At 35.1% G+C, this 15,831-nt stretch overlaps 2 protein-coding genes across 11 annotated transcripts; both read left to right on the plus strand.

The window, feature by feature from the left end:
* Positions 1 to 1,636: 1,636 nt before the first annotated feature.
* Positions 1,637 to 10,276, plus strand: LOC132293773 (probable galacturonosyltransferase 3). 10 transcript variants are annotated; one of them, XM_059791390.1, is made up of 11 exons: positions 1,637 to 1,843; positions 1,930 to 1,979; positions 2,301 to 2,433; positions 3,354 to 3,406; positions 3,582 to 3,639; positions 7,247 to 7,300; positions 7,369 to 7,506; positions 7,654 to 7,788; positions 7,872 to 8,206; positions 8,296 to 9,241; positions 9,967 to 10,276. In XM_059791390.1, exons 3-11 carry the CDS (start codon positions 2,371 to 2,373, stop codon positions 10,237 to 10,239), a joined length of 2,055 nt encoding a protein of 684 aa, XP_059647373.1. In that variant the 5' UTR covers positions 1,637 to 1,843; positions 1,930 to 1,979; positions 2,301 to 2,370; the 3' UTR covers positions 10,240 to 10,276. The 10 variants fall into 10 exon arrangements, with proteins under 10 accessions (XP_059647373.1, XP_059647371.1, XP_059647368.1 ...); XM_059791388.1 differs by having other exon boundaries at positions 2,311 to 2,433; XM_059791385.1 differs by having other exon boundaries at positions 1,949 to 1,979.
* Positions 10,277 to 12,649: 2,373 nt separating this feature from the next.
* On the plus strand, positions 12,650 to 15,375 carry LOC132285548 (pyruvate kinase, cytosolic isozyme-like). The gene is made up of 3 exons (XM_059787741.1): positions 12,650 to 12,862; positions 13,985 to 14,446; positions 14,554 to 15,375. The coding sequence occupies exons 1-3, from the start codon at positions 12,650 to 12,652 to the stop codon at positions 15,319 to 15,321; spliced, it is 1,443 nt and encodes a 480-aa protein (XP_059643724.1). The 3' UTR covers positions 15,322 to 15,375.
* Positions 15,376 to 15,831: the final 456 nt, after the last annotated feature.

Below are 15,831 nucleotides of genomic sequence, written 5' to 3' on the forward strand. Positions count from 1 at the left end.
TTTCAGGAAATGACAAAAACTCATCGTTTGATGAGTTGAATTGGGTGTTGTAGAACTATGGATGTAGAGGATCCATGGAATCGGAATGAGTTTGAAAATAATAGTTAATATTGAGAAAATAGAAAATGAAATAACTTGAATAGTAGAGAATAAAGATGAGTTATATGTAATAAATGGTGGTAGTACTTGGAGTATTTATAGAAGAGAAATGAAATTTTAATTTTTAATATTTTGAAAAAAATATAAAATTATAGCCGTTAAGACACTATTTGTATCAGCCAAATAGTGCCTTAACGGCCAAATGCACTGTTTGTGGTAGAATTTTAAAATTTAAAGCAAAAAAAGTTTTAAAAAATCAAAATTTAAGGGGAAAAAGAAAAGAAAGATTTTTTAATTTATTTTTGGCTCAAATCAATTTTTTTTTTTGGACAAACAGTGCCTAAACAATATATTTTTTATTTAATAAATTTTATTTCATGTTTTTTGAAAAAACCGAGCTCAAAATAATTCATGTGGGCCCACCCAATTAGCGTTAGGCTACTGCGGCGCTTTTGGGCATTTGATTTTTTAAAAAAGTTTTAAAAAATCAAAATATAAGGGGAAAAAGAAAAGAAATGTTTTTAATTTATTTTTGGCTCAAATCAATTTTTTTTTGGATAAACAATGCCTAAACAATATATTTTTTATTTAATAAATTTTATTTCATGCTTTTTTAAAAAAACTGAGCTCAAAATAAATCATGTGGCCCCGCCTAATGCGGTGCTTTTGGGCCATTTGGCTTGCAGAAAAGGGTTCCGGCTACTGGTGCTCTAAAGTGAGGGATGTTGATGATTTTAACTTTTTCATTTTAAAATTTTGATTATTCGTTCTTAATATTTTTCTAACTGTAATACTTCTCAATATCATGCAATTTTGTTTCTCTAAATAAAAAAAATAGAAAGAAGGAAAAGGATTATCGCAATTATTGGGTCTCTTTCATTTTTTTCCCCTGCGCACTAAATCTTGTTTTTATAAGCACGCACTAAATGGAGATTGATTATCATATTTCTTTATTTATTTTCTATATTTAACACATATCACAAATACATTTTAAATCAAGTACGACACATTACCACATCACTGCGACACATTACCACATCCCACATCACAAATATAACAAGCTCCACATTACACATTATAGATACAAAATAATGTAACACATCTACATTCAAATATATTATACTAATGCAACATATTGCTTGTATTATTGTAACACCAATAAATAAAAAATTTAACACACTTTAAAATAGATGGTTTATAAATTTGTTATTCTCAAATATAATATAATAATATTTTATTGAAGGACATTATTATAAAATTAATAATAAAAATATTTTTAAAAAAATATTATTATAAAACAAAAATTTGTTATTACGTGTAATAAAACAAATTAAAAAGTACTAAATGACTTCACTACTTTCTCTCATTTCAAAGGCAAATGTGGAGTTTTGTGTGGCAGCTTTGGTAACAAGAAAAAAATAAAAATAAATAAATAAACAATAATGAATTTGTAGCAGCTCTAGCAACAAAAATAAATTTTCTAATTTTTATTTTTATTTTTCAATTAGGCCCTTAAATGCATTTGAGCGGATTGGATCTAAAATAAAAATCTTGATTCCACCGGTGATATTCCTGGTCTCGTTCCGTTACTTTCAACTCTCCGTCCAAACGCACCGTTTAGCTTAATTCTTCTAATCTTATCGTTTGTTTCCTGAGAAAATACGATTCGGTAAGTAGAAGAAGATCCGCGAGAATCGCTAAGGAGTTCTCTCAACAAAGTCTAGAACTTTACACTCGCTTTCTGGTATAATTCTCTCCTTCTACCCTCCTTCCTGTACTGTGTGTATATATATATTGTCCCTTTTCCTAACTGCTTAATAATATGATCAGCTTTCTTTTCAATTTTTAGTAGGATTACATCTTCGGTCATCCCTTTCCAGGTAAACCACTAAAACCCCAGGTCAACAATGTCAGTGTGTATGTCGGTGTGTGTTTTTAAATCTGTGTACAATTGTGTGTGTAATTTTTAAATCCTCCAGTGTATAACGTAGAGAATATCCCCATTACCCATATGCTCATGGTGGTCGATTTTGTGTCTTGCTATTGTGGTTCTGATAGCTTTATGCGACGTTGATTATCTACTAATACCTATCACAACATCTTATTATTTATTTTTTTGGTTTTAGTTTTCATTCCTGTTTTTAAGTTTTGGTTCTGTTCAGATTTTGGTTTATTCTCTCATCTGGGCAATTTTCATTAAGGTTCTCTTAGGTTCATTGAAACCCAAGTGCTCCCTTTGATTGCTGAAGTTATTGTTAAATCATAGCTACCATGAAAGCTCGCTCAAGAAGATTTTTGAACTCTGCATCTCTGTTAATTGTATTTTTCTTCATGGTAAGTGTTTTAGATTTAATTTATCACTTAATTTATTCTGATCAAACTTTTATAACCTATGCCTACATTTTGCTTTACTTGATTCACTTCCATGCATTTTCTCTTCCTTTTATTTTATTTTTATTTTTATGTAGCTCAAAATATAAAATGATGATCTCTATTGGGGTATCAAATGTGATCAAATCTGTTACATTGTGTTTCTCTTGTTGGCCTGAAACTAGGGCCACACTTTTATTTTCAATTAAGAAGATTGTATCATTGAAACATGCTCCCAGGGTAGGGGGAAAATTAAATTTAGAAGAAGTAAGCAAAAATGGAGATGAAAGAAGATAAACCTTAGGATTGGAGTGCAATCGAGGCTTTAGATGTCTTACGATATCTGCAAAGAATTTTATATTTAATTCTATTAAAATGTCTTTACAAGTCTGTTTGCATAGAAGCGTAAAATCTAAATACTTTCAACAGTACTCTTTAATATGTTTAATTGTTAAATATTCAAGGCAGTGATAAGAAATGCATTTTATAGTTACCAATGGGCCAGTGGTACCAAGCCCCTACTTTCCAAAGGGAGGTCAGGGGTTCGAGACTTAGTGGAGGCACGTGTGTGTGAATAATAACTACGATTAAAAAAAAAAATTCATTTTATAGTTTTTTTGGCTTTTTTGTTTTTGTTTTTGTTTTCTAACTAGGTATACTGCTAGAAGCATCAGGGCATGCTTTTGATATTGATCCTTTAGTTTTTTGGGTTGAACAATAAAATGTTTCACTTTCTCAATTTGCCATCTCTATCTTAATCCTTGCTCTGCGGTGCCATTAGTATGGACCTTTCCCTCAAGTATCATCATGTACTCACCCTTATGTTATAGGTGCATTATGCCAGATTTTAGTGTTGTCTTATACTTCTCACCGTCTCCACACAGGTTATGATTCATATTGTTCTTGTCGGAGCAAATATATCAGATAACCTAACAGCGTAAGATCACTCATAAGCATCTTTATTGTTGTATTGAAACTGTATATAACTCGTGGACATACATACTGTTACTAAACTGTTTGCAGTTATGGTTTTAGTACATATTTGGCATAATTGACTATGTTATTTGCATCAGTAACTGTTTGTCGTGCTTGTTTTGTTTTGTATTTTCCAGCCGAGAGCTTAGAGGAAGCTTGCAGTTGTATGATTGTCCTCAATGTATCGGCAGAAAGGTTTCAGCCTCAACCTACTTTCTAGCATTTGTCAAATGCAATATAATTTACTTCTGGTCTGTATAAAAAATGTTGACTTAGTGTTTCATCATTGAACCTTCTCATTATATATTATGAATTTTCAGTAACTAAAGTTAAGAGTTATGAAACCTGTAGCAATAATTTTCATTTTCTTGGATTGGATTGTGCTGTTCTTTAAAAATCTCATTGTGAGGTGCTCTAGATTTCAACTTCATCCATTTGCAGTCTACATCTTTCTACTTGAGGACGTAGTTCAGGATACTTTATCTTGAAAATTAGTACATTGTGAGGCATCTTATCTGAGTTTGGGAGAATTAAAGGTCTAATTCAGTTATCAATCATGCCTTCTTGTTCTTGGATTGACTTCTTGTTGTATAAGAACCCATTGGCTGCCTCCAAGTTCTGAAGAGATGTTCTTTAAAGGATCTTAGGAAAAAATTGAGGCATGCAGGAAAAAAATGAACCACTATATCCTTGTTGACTAGTGACTTGGCGTTGAATCTTTGTCAACTGGTCTCCACTAGTGTGTTTTTTTTTGGGCTTAAGTATGTATTGGCCACACATCTCAATAAGAATTCACACATTTGTCTTTGTTCTTTTTGCTATGGATTGGTTTCAAGGGTAAAAATTAGAACCAAATGGATTTTAATGGTCTTTTGAATATTGAAATCAAACTGATGAAACCGCATAAATAGAAACAGTGTGGCTAGGGACTGTTGGGATTTGATGATTGGGCTGTTTGGGATCCCTTGGGTCATGCCTGGATCCTCTAGAGGGTTGGTTGAGGCTTGGAGAGGATTTTCAGTGGGGGCTCTCATCCGAGACGCTTGGAGGGCTACGCCTTTGTGCATTTGGTGGTGCATTTGGCTTGAGAGAAATAGGAGATATTTCGATGGAAAGTAAAAGCCTATCTCTATGCTTAAGTTCTCTATTATTTCCACTCTTTTTTGTTGGGTTTCAGGGAGAGATTTTCATTCTGTAGATGAGTTGGTGGTTTTTTTGGCCTCTTTGAAGGCTTAAGGCGCTTTTGGCCTTGTTTTGTATTTGGGTTTCGCTGCCCCTCTGAGCGGTTTCTTTTATATAATTTTACTTATCAAAAAAAAATAAAAAAAATAGAAACAATGTGAATCGTATGAACATAGTTTGGATCGGGTTGGTTATACACACTTTATGTTCATCTAAAAACTTAACCCAATAATTACTAGGCTCAAGCCAAATCATGCCATACTAAACCAACAGTTATGGTTTGGATGAAATTTTCTTTTGCTGCCTACTCAAGAGTGTATTTCTAGTTTTTAAAATCTGCTAGTAATGACGCAATATTGCAATTTTCCTATAAAAATATTATTTATTAAAAATATTGTGCACAGGCCAATGAGGGTTGGAGTTATGATAAAAGATATATATATATATATATATATATATATATATAGATATATATATATATAACTAGGTTACAAATAAACCGCTCTGTTCACACACATAATCTTATAAAAATATTATGTTCTCTTATACGTGCTCTGTAATTAGATATTAAAAACAACATAAACTGGGTACATGCATTTTCAACCATAGAAGGGGCAGTGAGGAAATGCATTTTCCTTTTTGAACTAGTGGTCCAATATTGGTAGAGGGAACTGTTAAATTTGCTGCACCTCACCTCTTTTCTCTACCCATTCTCCTATCTTGCACTTTTAATTAATTTCAACCGAAATCACTTTCTCTTCACATCTTTTCTTCTATAAATTGAACTCTACTTGTGGGCTGCTTGGTTGATTTTGTTATTCCACTCAAATTGGTATCTACAACAGATACAGACAGAAAGAAATTGATGGAGTATTCCTCAAGGCAGAATTTGGTATTCTTTGTTGCTTTTTTATAAGTAGTCTTGAGATTTTTTCCACACATTCCTTACTTCTTGATGAAGGGGTGGGATTTATTACACACCACTGTCTTATTTTTTATTTTGTGATGGAGACGATGAGTTTGGTGAGTTGATAGTTGATACCAAAACCGTAAGGGGTTTGTATCAACGCCTTCCCTGTATATGTCAAAAGAGTTTTTTAATCTTCTGTTTTATGGGGATAACCTTGGTATATGTATATTTTTTTCAGTCACATACCAAGGAAAGAAATTAATGGACAATTACATCAAGAAAGGGGTGATGCAAGGCAACTGGAAGTGGATAGGCACTTTGTGGCTTCAAAGAAGAATCTGTTGGTGATGGACAAGGAGGATACATGGTCTCCTTCAATTCACGTTATCTAATTTGGTGGCACTTAAAAGACATATTAAGGTGATACCTGTAAATTAGGAAAGTTAAAGAATTCTTTTGGGCAAGGCGTTGATACTAACCCCCAGAGGGGGGCTTTGGGAATAAAAAATTAGTTACCAGTGTACTATCGGTTATATTCTTTTACTAAGGAGGAGAATGGGACGTGACGTGAGAGTGAATACCAGGACTACCTAGCAAACATGTTAACATCAATTAGACAAACTTATGGTTTGAAGTTGAATTCTATAGGCAAACTCATGGTTTCAAGTTGAAAGCCAGAGGATTAGATGTGGATAGAAATCATAGAACATGAATGTGGCAGCATATCTTTGATAATATATCTTTGACGAATGAGGGCTAGAGAGTGCCAAGGCGTAGCTTCCTTTGAAGTAGAATAGTAATCCCCTCTACCTTGAGCAGAAGCCATGGGGTGAAAAGATTTCGTGATGATCCTTAGCGTGGTATGCAGAGAAAGAGAGCTCCAAATTCCGGTATATTGGAGAGAGCAGCATGTCTAATGAGTCTAATTGTAAAATCAACACGCAAGTTATGCTAAATGAGCCACATGGTAGTGAAAGTGCCATGTAGTTTCCCAATCTTGACACTTTGTGGCAAGATGAGGTGTGCTCCGTAGTGACGTGTAAAGTGGGGTTCCGTTACCCGCTCCATTTCTGTTTCCATAATTGTGAGTCTCATACGACTCTTTTTTTATCCAAATGGTTAAGACAGGTGGATCTTTATCTCCCTATTTTCTCAATTAATGATGGAGCCTTTTGATTGGTTGAGTGGGAGTTTCATAGGTGTGGATTGTTATGGTAAGCAAGTCTATTAGTGCACAACACTTGTCTGCAAAAGGCAAACAACTGACTTCAAGGAAGAGTGTGTTCGCTTTTTTAGAGTAGATTTAAGGTTTGCACTCATCGCGGAGGTAATTCAGGAAAAGTTTCTGATAGGAAATATGAGTTCTTGAAGTTGGTCGGTGATATGAGAATGCAGGTTTGTTCTTGTGGTGTGGAATTGTGAAGGTCAAGAACAATATAGTGCAGTGGCAACCAAATATTTCACTTAGCTGGGCCTGATTACTGGAATAATACTGAGTTGGACTGAAATGTTAATCTGTCATAGATTCACAGTCACTCCTGTTGCCTAAGGCTGCTCCCTCTCACCCGCCACACACACACACACACACACACACACACACTTATATGTATTAAAACACATCAAATATGTTCATATCTTGCTATTTCATAGATTACATGTACTAATGTTTTGTTATTATTCATCATGTGGACCAAATGATGGGATGTTCAGGAACAAGTTCTCATAAAATCTGCTGTTGCAGTCACCAACCATCCAGATGAACAGGTAATCAGCAGTTTTCATTTTCTCATGGTAGATATTATTTTAATAATGCTTACTCCATTTATTTACAGAACATCGACATAATCGTGGCATACAGTGACACTTCTGGTGCCATTCGAATTAGGACTGTGAAGTCTAGAGACCTATCTGCTTCCTGGGTCTGGAAAAGTCCTATTGATAAAAAACATGGCCAGACACACAGTTCCCAGGTAGTAAAGTCCATTTTATGATTGAAGTTTATTTGGAAATAGTAATGTAAGTGTGAAAATTTAGTTTCATCAAAGAAAGCCATAAAATAATATAAATGTCTCAGTGATTGATAAATTGGAACTTCTTCATTTTTTTTTTTGACTCAGGCACTAGACGATCCATCTCAAGTGGAAATGAGATTGGAAGACGATTCTGAGCATTCCACTGATGAAGATCAATCTGAAAGTGAAATACCAAAACTACAGATGTCTCTGATGAATCCAGTGAAGCTCAAGCGCCGGGTAAAACCTCAAGTGCTTCTTATTATGTTCACTCTATATGTTATTTGGTTGGTTTGGGATCATGACTATTCCTTGCACCTCAGATGTTACGACAGGAGAGGAGGAATCTCCGCACTGCGGAGCTAATCAGACAAGACAAAGAGATTGACAACCAGATGCAAGCAGCTGCCATTGAACGGGCTAAAGAGCTTGACACCACTATCAAGGGAAAGTTCAGTATTTGGAGGCGAGAGTATGAAAATCCAAATTCTGATTCTACCTTGAGACTCATGCGCGATCAGATCATAATGGCAAGAGCTTATGCTAGTGTTGCAAAAGCTAAAAATGAAACTAGTCTATACGATACTCTTATAAAACATTCAAGAGAAAGTCAACGCGCCATTGGAGATGCTTCACTTGATGCTGAGCTTCAGCCAAGGTACTGTTATACTAATTTCTCCAGCTTAACCAAGTCTACGTGTTGGCTCTTGGTTTTCACGAGGACTTTCTCTTTTTTCCCTTGTCCAGTGCACTTGCTCTAGCAAAAGCGATGGGTCGCATTCTGTCTATAGCCAAGGATGAACTATACGACTGTCTTACAGTAGCAAGGAAGCTAAGGGCGATGCTTCAATCTACAGAAGTGAATGTAAATTCACTGAGGAAAAAGAGTGCATTCTTAATTCAGCTAGCTGCAAAAACGGTCCCTAAACGATTGCATTGCCTTCCTTTACAGCTTACAACAGACTATTTCCTTCAGGGTTATGAAAACAAGGAGTTTCCTAACAGAGATAAACTTGAAGATCCTTCTCTCTTCCATTATGCCATTTTTTCTGATAATGTACTTGCAACATCTGTTGTTGTGAGATCTACAGTGTTACATGCGAAGGAACCCGAAAAGCATGTATTCCATGTCGTAACAGATAAATTGAATTTTGCAGCAATGAAAATGTGGTTTCTTGTCAATCCTCCTGCCAGTGCGGCTATCCAAGTCGAGAACGTTGATGATTTCACATGGCTCAATTCATCTTACTGTCCTGTTCTACGTCAACTTGAGTCTGCTCGAATCAAAGAATATTATTTTAAGGCACATCAAGCTTCTTCACTTTCTGATGGGTCTGACAATCTTAAATATAGAAACCCAAAATATTTGTCCATGCTGAATCATCTTAGATTCTACCTTCCTGAGGTTTACCCAAAGCTAGATAAAATCCTGTTTTTGGATGATGATATTGTAGTTCAGAAGGATCTAACACCTCTTTGGTCTATTGATCTGCAAGGGATGGTCAATGGTGCAGTTGAGACCTGCAAGCATAGTTTTCATAGGTTTGATAAGTACCTGAACTTTTCTAATCCAAAGATCTCCCAGAACTTCGATCCAAATGCTTGTGGTTGGGCGTTTGGCATGAATATTTTTGATTTGAAGGAGTGGAAGAAGCGAGACATTACTGGAATATATCATCGCTGGCAAGACATGGTAAGAAAACCTTAGTGACCATGATTCCCTTGACATTCAGATTCAACAAAAACAAATGAGCATGCTTCTTATTGGTACTTGATGAAAGTTTTGATGTTAAAATTCACACGTGCACAATTCACACGTGCACAGTGCACTCAGTGTAGTTTCTCTTAACTCTGTGCATGTCTTCTAGTGTATTTTACATGTAGCTCAGTGTGGGTGTCTGAAATTATTTTTTTTTTGTGAGAGTTCCTACAATCTTACAAGTATTCATATTCTCCATTTAGATTATTGTTATTATTTTTATGCGAGAATTTAACAAACTATATGTGGTTATTTTCCTGAGAGAACTGCAGTCGATTCTAATGTGGAGGATATGTATATGACTTCATTTACAAGCATGAATAGGGATTAGTAGTTTGAAATGCATTTGGACTTCTTGTCATAACTGGTTTCTAGAAAGTTTCGCTTTTAGTTCTAGTTGTGCGTGCATACAACTTTTCATAAGATTTTCTAATTTGATATATATATTTCCCTTGGCAAGAATCTCCTACACACATTTATTTCTATGGGGACTCAAACCTGACCATTCACTTCGGGAGGTAGAGGAGATACCACTAGGTTACAACCCTCGGTGGTGGGGGGGTGATTAGTTTAGTAAATAGTTTTTCATATCATCATTCTACTGAAATTGTACTTTGTTGTTATTCTGAATTCCAGCTCACACAGAGATTATTTTGCAGAATGAAGATAGAACACTTTGGAAACTTGGCACGTTACCTCCAGGACTTATAACTTTTTATAATCTGACACATCCATTGGATCGGAGCTGGCATGTGCTTGGCCTTGGCTATGATCCAGCCCTTAACCAAACAGAAATAGAGAATGCTGCTGTCGTCCATTATAATGGAAACTACAAGCCATGGTTGGATCTAGCTATCAGCAAGTACAAGTCATATTGGTCTAAATATGTAATGTTTGATTCTTATCTTCAACTCTGCAACATCAATGAATAATGGTTTCATAATTTTATAAAGTTTACTTTCTCTCTCATGCTCTCATGCTCTCACGCAATGTCTGTTATTATTGTTTCTGATAAAAATAAAATAAAATTTGATTGTTTTTGCTCTCAGAGAAGTCATGCTCCCCTCTAATGATATAATGGTGTGTACTTAAGGCCTGCATTAATTTAGGGGAAACTAGTATTGGAAGATTGGCCCATGGGTTTGTAATTCATAGAGGTTCCAAAATTCATTTTCTTGTTGGAAATGTTTTAGTTGATGATTCTGGTTCTGCCTTTTGAAGTGTCCAACGAGATGCCCAGATGGAACGGTGTTCCTTGGAATTTTCACTTGTCTGGATTTCTCAGTAAATGTTGGCTTTAATGCAAGAGAAACGTATGCTTGCATGGGGACTATTCCATCAGATGAAGGGAATGCATAGTTAAATGATACAGAATGACGGTGGGTTGCTTGTGGCACGATGACAGAGAAAGCAGTTGCATTCTTGTAGGAAATGCATTTGGTACATGAAACGGCCAATGCCATTAACTTGTTAAAATCTTTTGGAGAACAGGCTCATCACACTGTAATTCAAAGAGACTTGGGGGCAGAGGTAGCAGCGGTAACTGCAATTCTGGATATGAACTCCAAATCAACACTAATGTATTCCTCAAAGAAGGGCCATTGATTGAATTCCTCATAGAAACATTGGGTCATGGAGCCCCATGACCGTAGGGTATTCTATGAATGGGATTGAAAGTGTTGCCCTAGCTTTGCTTACCAAGATGGAAGTGTGTGGTCTGAAGCCCAGTCCTGTAATGATGCTCCGACTGTGATCTGTGTAATTGTGGTTAGTTGTTGGAGGGGGCTCTCTTTTCTGCGGAAGTGATTCAAGATCACGTGCTTGATAATGCAGATTGCAGTGAGCTTGATAACGTGGCCTGGAGGATGAGATGGTGAGGAGAGGTGATGGAGGGTTTTTTGCATATTGATATTAAGGCATTAGATTTGTTTGAGGTTAGTGTCACCCATGGAGTGATGAGATATGTCCTACTGTTTAGCTTTAGCAGCTGCATTGAGGTATGAAATATGAATATGATCGAATTAGAGGAAGTATTAGGCTGTCACTGATAGTGTAAAACTTACCGTTGGCCTTGTGGTTCTATTGTTTCCATATCCTGCAGGTTGACAGAAGGGGCAGAGAGTCCCTTTGGCTATGTTCTATGAGCCTCACAATGTTGACATTGCTTGTCATGTTTTCATACTGGCCAATTTTTTACTTTTTCAGTTTTCGATTTTTTGGTCCACTATGGTGGCTTGCAATTACCAAGGACACCCTTTGCCAAGTCAGAATTTATTGTAGGGGCGATTTGATGAATAATTAGAATATATATATATATTTCAGTAGCAAATGTGGATATATAGAAGGATTAATTACACTAACCCTCTGACTGTTTTAAAGTTTATTGCAACACTATTGCTTAAAAGTTTGCAATAGTGTTTTGGGTTTTAATAATAACTTAAAAGATTGGTATGACTCAATTTTAATATTATTTAATATTTGAACATATGTTAAAATATTAATGATTTACTTCAGTCAGGGAATGAAGTTCATCATCCTAGACAGGATCCAAGTATTATTCAATATATAATGATCTTTGCAGTTGAATGCCTTATAACAGAGACCTCTTCTATAATAAAAAATAACATTGACTTTCGTGTTTATTTATCAAATTTGTGAAATTGCAATTATATTATTGTACCATTTTTTGTTTTTAATGTAAAATATTTGTCTTTTTAAGGGTTAAATTGGGTTTTAAAGAAAAATTTCAAGCATCATATATCTGATGAATTTTATGACGAGAGGCGAAGCATTTTATGACAAGAGAGGCCAGTCTTATGTTTGAAACTAGAGGGGAGGTTCCTCAAGTCGGTGTAATTTATCTACCAATTTAAATTATAGTATACATATTCTCTAAAATAATAAACAATTACTAATTCACAATATATATTTTTTGTTTTTTACTTTATACTTTTACGGTATATTCAGCTGTAATTTTAGTTCAATTTTCTACTTTCCTTTTCTCTCCTCCCAAGTCCTACTTTCTTTTTTTTTACTCCCAAGTCCTACTTTCTTTTTTTTTCCTCCAAATCCTACTTTCCTTTCCAAATATTGTTCTACTCTCCAAATAGTCTGAAATAAAAATAGGAAATTACGTGAATAAATTCAAATCACATTCCTGTTATTACTAGGTCTTGTGACTGACTCTCTTCTCTATATAAATGGCCATACACCTCCTTCCAGTTTCAATCTGCAAACAAATAAAATTCTCTTCTTTGTGTTTTCGATTTTGAAGTGTTGGCTATGGCGGTTCTAAATGTTTGTAATTTTGTCTCTCTGATAACAGAGAGTAAGAAGAAGGGAATGGCCGCTAGGCCAAAGACTAAGATAGTGTGCACGTTGGGGCCGGCCTCCAGATCGGTGGAGATGATAGAGAAGCTGTTGAAGGCTGGAATGAATGTGGCTCGATTCAACTTCTCACATGGCTCTCACTCCTACCATTTAGAGACTCTCAATAACCTCCGTATTGCCATGAATAACACTGGCATACTCTGTGCTGTCATGTTGGACACCAAGGTTTGTTTGCTTTCTCTCACCTCTTCTCTTTTTTACTTTTCTTTGTTACTTTCAATTCAATGTACGTATGTATTAATCTATTTTCTCTTTGTTTTTGCATGTTCTTGTTCACGGCCTCTCTCTGTTATGCATGTTCTTGTTCACGGCCTCTCTGTTCCATTAAACTTCTTCATCTTTTATTTTTTTATTTTATAAGTATTGTTATTATAATTAGATTCTTATATCTACAATAACAAAATAATTATAATAATATTGTTATATGGGTTTTTCTGATGAGCGTAGTATACTTATCAATCTTTATTTCTTTTATTTTATATTTTTTCAAAAAATCAATCAATTTCCTTAAAGGTTCTGGGTTATCTAGTAAGGAAAAATTCCTTTTTTAGTATTGTAATTAAATTCATAAATTTTGATACACAATTAAAATATTGTGTTAAGATTATTTATACATAATGTTGACCTCTTGTTTTTTAAGTTCCAAAAAAGTTTAATTGTTGTCGTCCCAGATTTCAAATCCTCTTTTTATGACTAACCTTACCTTTTATGGGAATTTTTTTTAAGCATTCTTGTTATAATGGCCTCTCTGTTTCTTTTTTTTATTATTAATTTATAAGCATTATTATTATTATTGTTATAATTAGCATCATATATCTAAAAAAAAAACAATTTTCTTAGGGTTCCTGAAGAGCAGAGGCTTACGAATCTTAATTGTAAAATAAAAAATCAAATTTCTTAAATCGTTACGTGGGTTTTTTTCCCTCTGATAAGCAGAGACTTATCAATCTTAATTATTAAATCAATTTCCTTAGCTGTGTGGTTTTTTCTGATGAGCTCAAAATCAATTTCCTTAAATGGTTGTGTGTGTGGTGTTTCTGATGAGCATAGAGACTTGTCAGAAAAAAAATATATCTTTTTTTTTTCAATCAATATCCTAAAAACCGATGAGCAGAGACTTATCAATATTAATTAAAATAAATAAAAAATTTGCGTTAAAGATTGATTGTACATAATTATTATTATTATTATTTTTGGGTTTTGTTTACGTTGACATGAAGACTAACCTTACTTGGGGAAATTTTTTTAAGCATTGTTGAATTAAGAACAAGGTTTGATATTTTACAGGGTCCGGAGATTCGAACGGGATTTCTGAAGGATGGAAAGCCCATTCAACTGAGGCAGGGTGAAGAAATCACAATCTCCACAGATTACAGCATAAAGGGTGATGATAAGCTCATATGTATGAGCTACAAGAAGCTGGCTGAGGATTTGAAGCCACAGAGTGTGATTTTGTGTTCTGATGGGACTATTTCACTCACAGTTCTCTCTTGTGATAAGGAATTGGGCTTGGTACGGTGTCGTTGTGACAACTCTGCATTGCTTGGTGAGAGAAAGAATGTCAATCTTCCCGGAGTTATTGTGGATCTCCCAACCTTGACTGAGAAAGATAAAGAAGATATTTTGAACTGGGGAATACCTAATAAGATTGATATTATTGCTTTGTCCTTTGTTCGCAAAGGTTCAGACCTTGTGGAGGCTCGAAAGTTACTGGGAGATCATGCCAAGACTATCATCCTCATGTCAAAGGTATACATGTGCACATATATATATATATATATATATATATCTCTTTTGATTTAAGACTTTTTGGATCTTCTAACTAACCTTGTTCAACTTTGATGTCATTTTTGTAGGTTGAAAATCAAGAAGGGGTGTCTAATTTTGACGAAATTCTTGCAAACTCGGATGCTTTTATGGTGGCACGAGGTGATTTGGGAATGGAGATTCCGATTGAGAAGATATTTCTAGCGCAGAAAGTGATGATAAACAAGTGCAACATTCAAGGAAAACCCGTGGTGACTGCGACACAGATGTTGGAGTCCATGATCACTTCTCCAAGGCCTACTCGAGCTGAAGCCACGGATGTTGCCAATGCCGTTCTTGATGGTACAGACTGTGTGATGCTCAGTGGTGAAACAGCTGCCGGTGCCTACCCTGAAATCGCTGTTCAGACCATGGCGAAGATTTGCATTGAAGCAGAGGATTCATTGGATTATAAGGATGTTTTCAAGAAGATTGTGGCAGCTGCCCCAGTGCCCATGAGCCCATTAGAGACACTGGCTTCTGCAGCAGTGCAGACGGCAAATACCTCTCAAGCAGCTCTTATTTTGGTCCTAACCAAAGGTGGAACCACGGCAAAGCTGGTGTCTAAATACAGACCAAGTAGGCCAATTATTTCATTAGTGATGTCTGAAGATTCGTGTGATGAAGCTCCTGCAAAACACAGCCTTATTTTTCGAGGCATTAAGTCTATTTTGAGCAGACATTTGCAATCCGAAGAACAAGCTTTGGATTTTGCCATTCAATATGCAAAGGCTGAACAGCTTTGCAAATCAGGAGACTCAATTGTAGCGCTGCACGGTCCTGGAACTGATGCTGTGATTAAAATTTTGACAGTCTGAAGATGAGTTTTGATGGCCTATTTCTATATATGAGAATATACGTGGCATTTTTTAGGAGAGATTTGTTTTTTAATATAATTTACTCTTTAAATGTAATATATATATATATATTTTAGTTCACTGACTTCATTGTAGTAGAGTCATATGGTTGGTGATCATTCAGCTATTAAACTTTCAATTCCTGGAAATTTTTTTTTTTCCCCAAGTACACTTTTATTAACAACTAAACAAAACACAAACAGAGAGGAAGATCACCAAACTATGCCAACAAAGGGAGAAGAAACCACAAAAGCAAAGGAAATACTAAACAATAGTGGGATAATCCTCCCAATAAGACCACAATTAAATAAATAAGTGACTGAATGGACTCCTTGATCTAGAAGTCCATTTATATAGAACTATTAGGAGTAAGAATGAGAAGAAAAAAATAAATCTAATTTAACTTAGAAAAAAATCGTATGAAAATTTTCTGAAAAAATGCAAATTTTATTGGTTATAAACACCACTTTG

Source organism: Cornus florida, unplaced genomic scaffold, assembly GCF_030987335.1.
Source record: "Cornus florida cultivar Cherokee Brave unplaced genomic scaffold, ASM3098733v1 CherokeeBrave_3.0.0_Hap2_Chr02, whole genome shotgun sequence".
Classification (NCBI taxonomy): Eukaryota; Viridiplantae; Streptophyta; class Magnoliopsida; order Cornales; family Cornaceae; genus Cornus; species Cornus florida.

Bases quoted from the DNA above. Each gene is read 5' to 3' on its own strand.
- LOC132293773 (XM_059791390.1), top strand. From the start codon at position 2,371: ATGAAAGCTCGCTCAAGAAGATTTTTGAACTCTGCATCTCTGTTAATT. The intron at 3,640-7,246 runs GTTTCAGCCTCA...TGGGATGTTCAG, and splicing joins CTCAATGTATCGGCAGAAAG to GAACAAGTTCTCATAAAATC. The intron at 8,207-8,295 runs GTACTGTTATAC...TCCCTTGTCCAG, and splicing joins GATGCTGAGCTTCAGCCAAG to TGCACTTGCTCTAGCAAAAG.
- LOC132285548 (XM_059787741.1), top strand. From the start codon at position 12,650: ATGGCCGCTAGGCCAAAGACTAAGATAGTGTGCACGTTGGGGCCGGCC. The intron at 12,863-13,984 runs GTTTGTTTGCTT...GATATTTTACAG, and splicing joins CTGTCATGTTGGACACCAAG to GGTCCGGAGATTCGAACGGG. The intron at 14,447-14,553 runs GTATACATGTGC...TCATTTTTGTAG, and splicing joins CTATCATCCTCATGTCAAAG to GTTGAAAATCAAGAAGGGGT.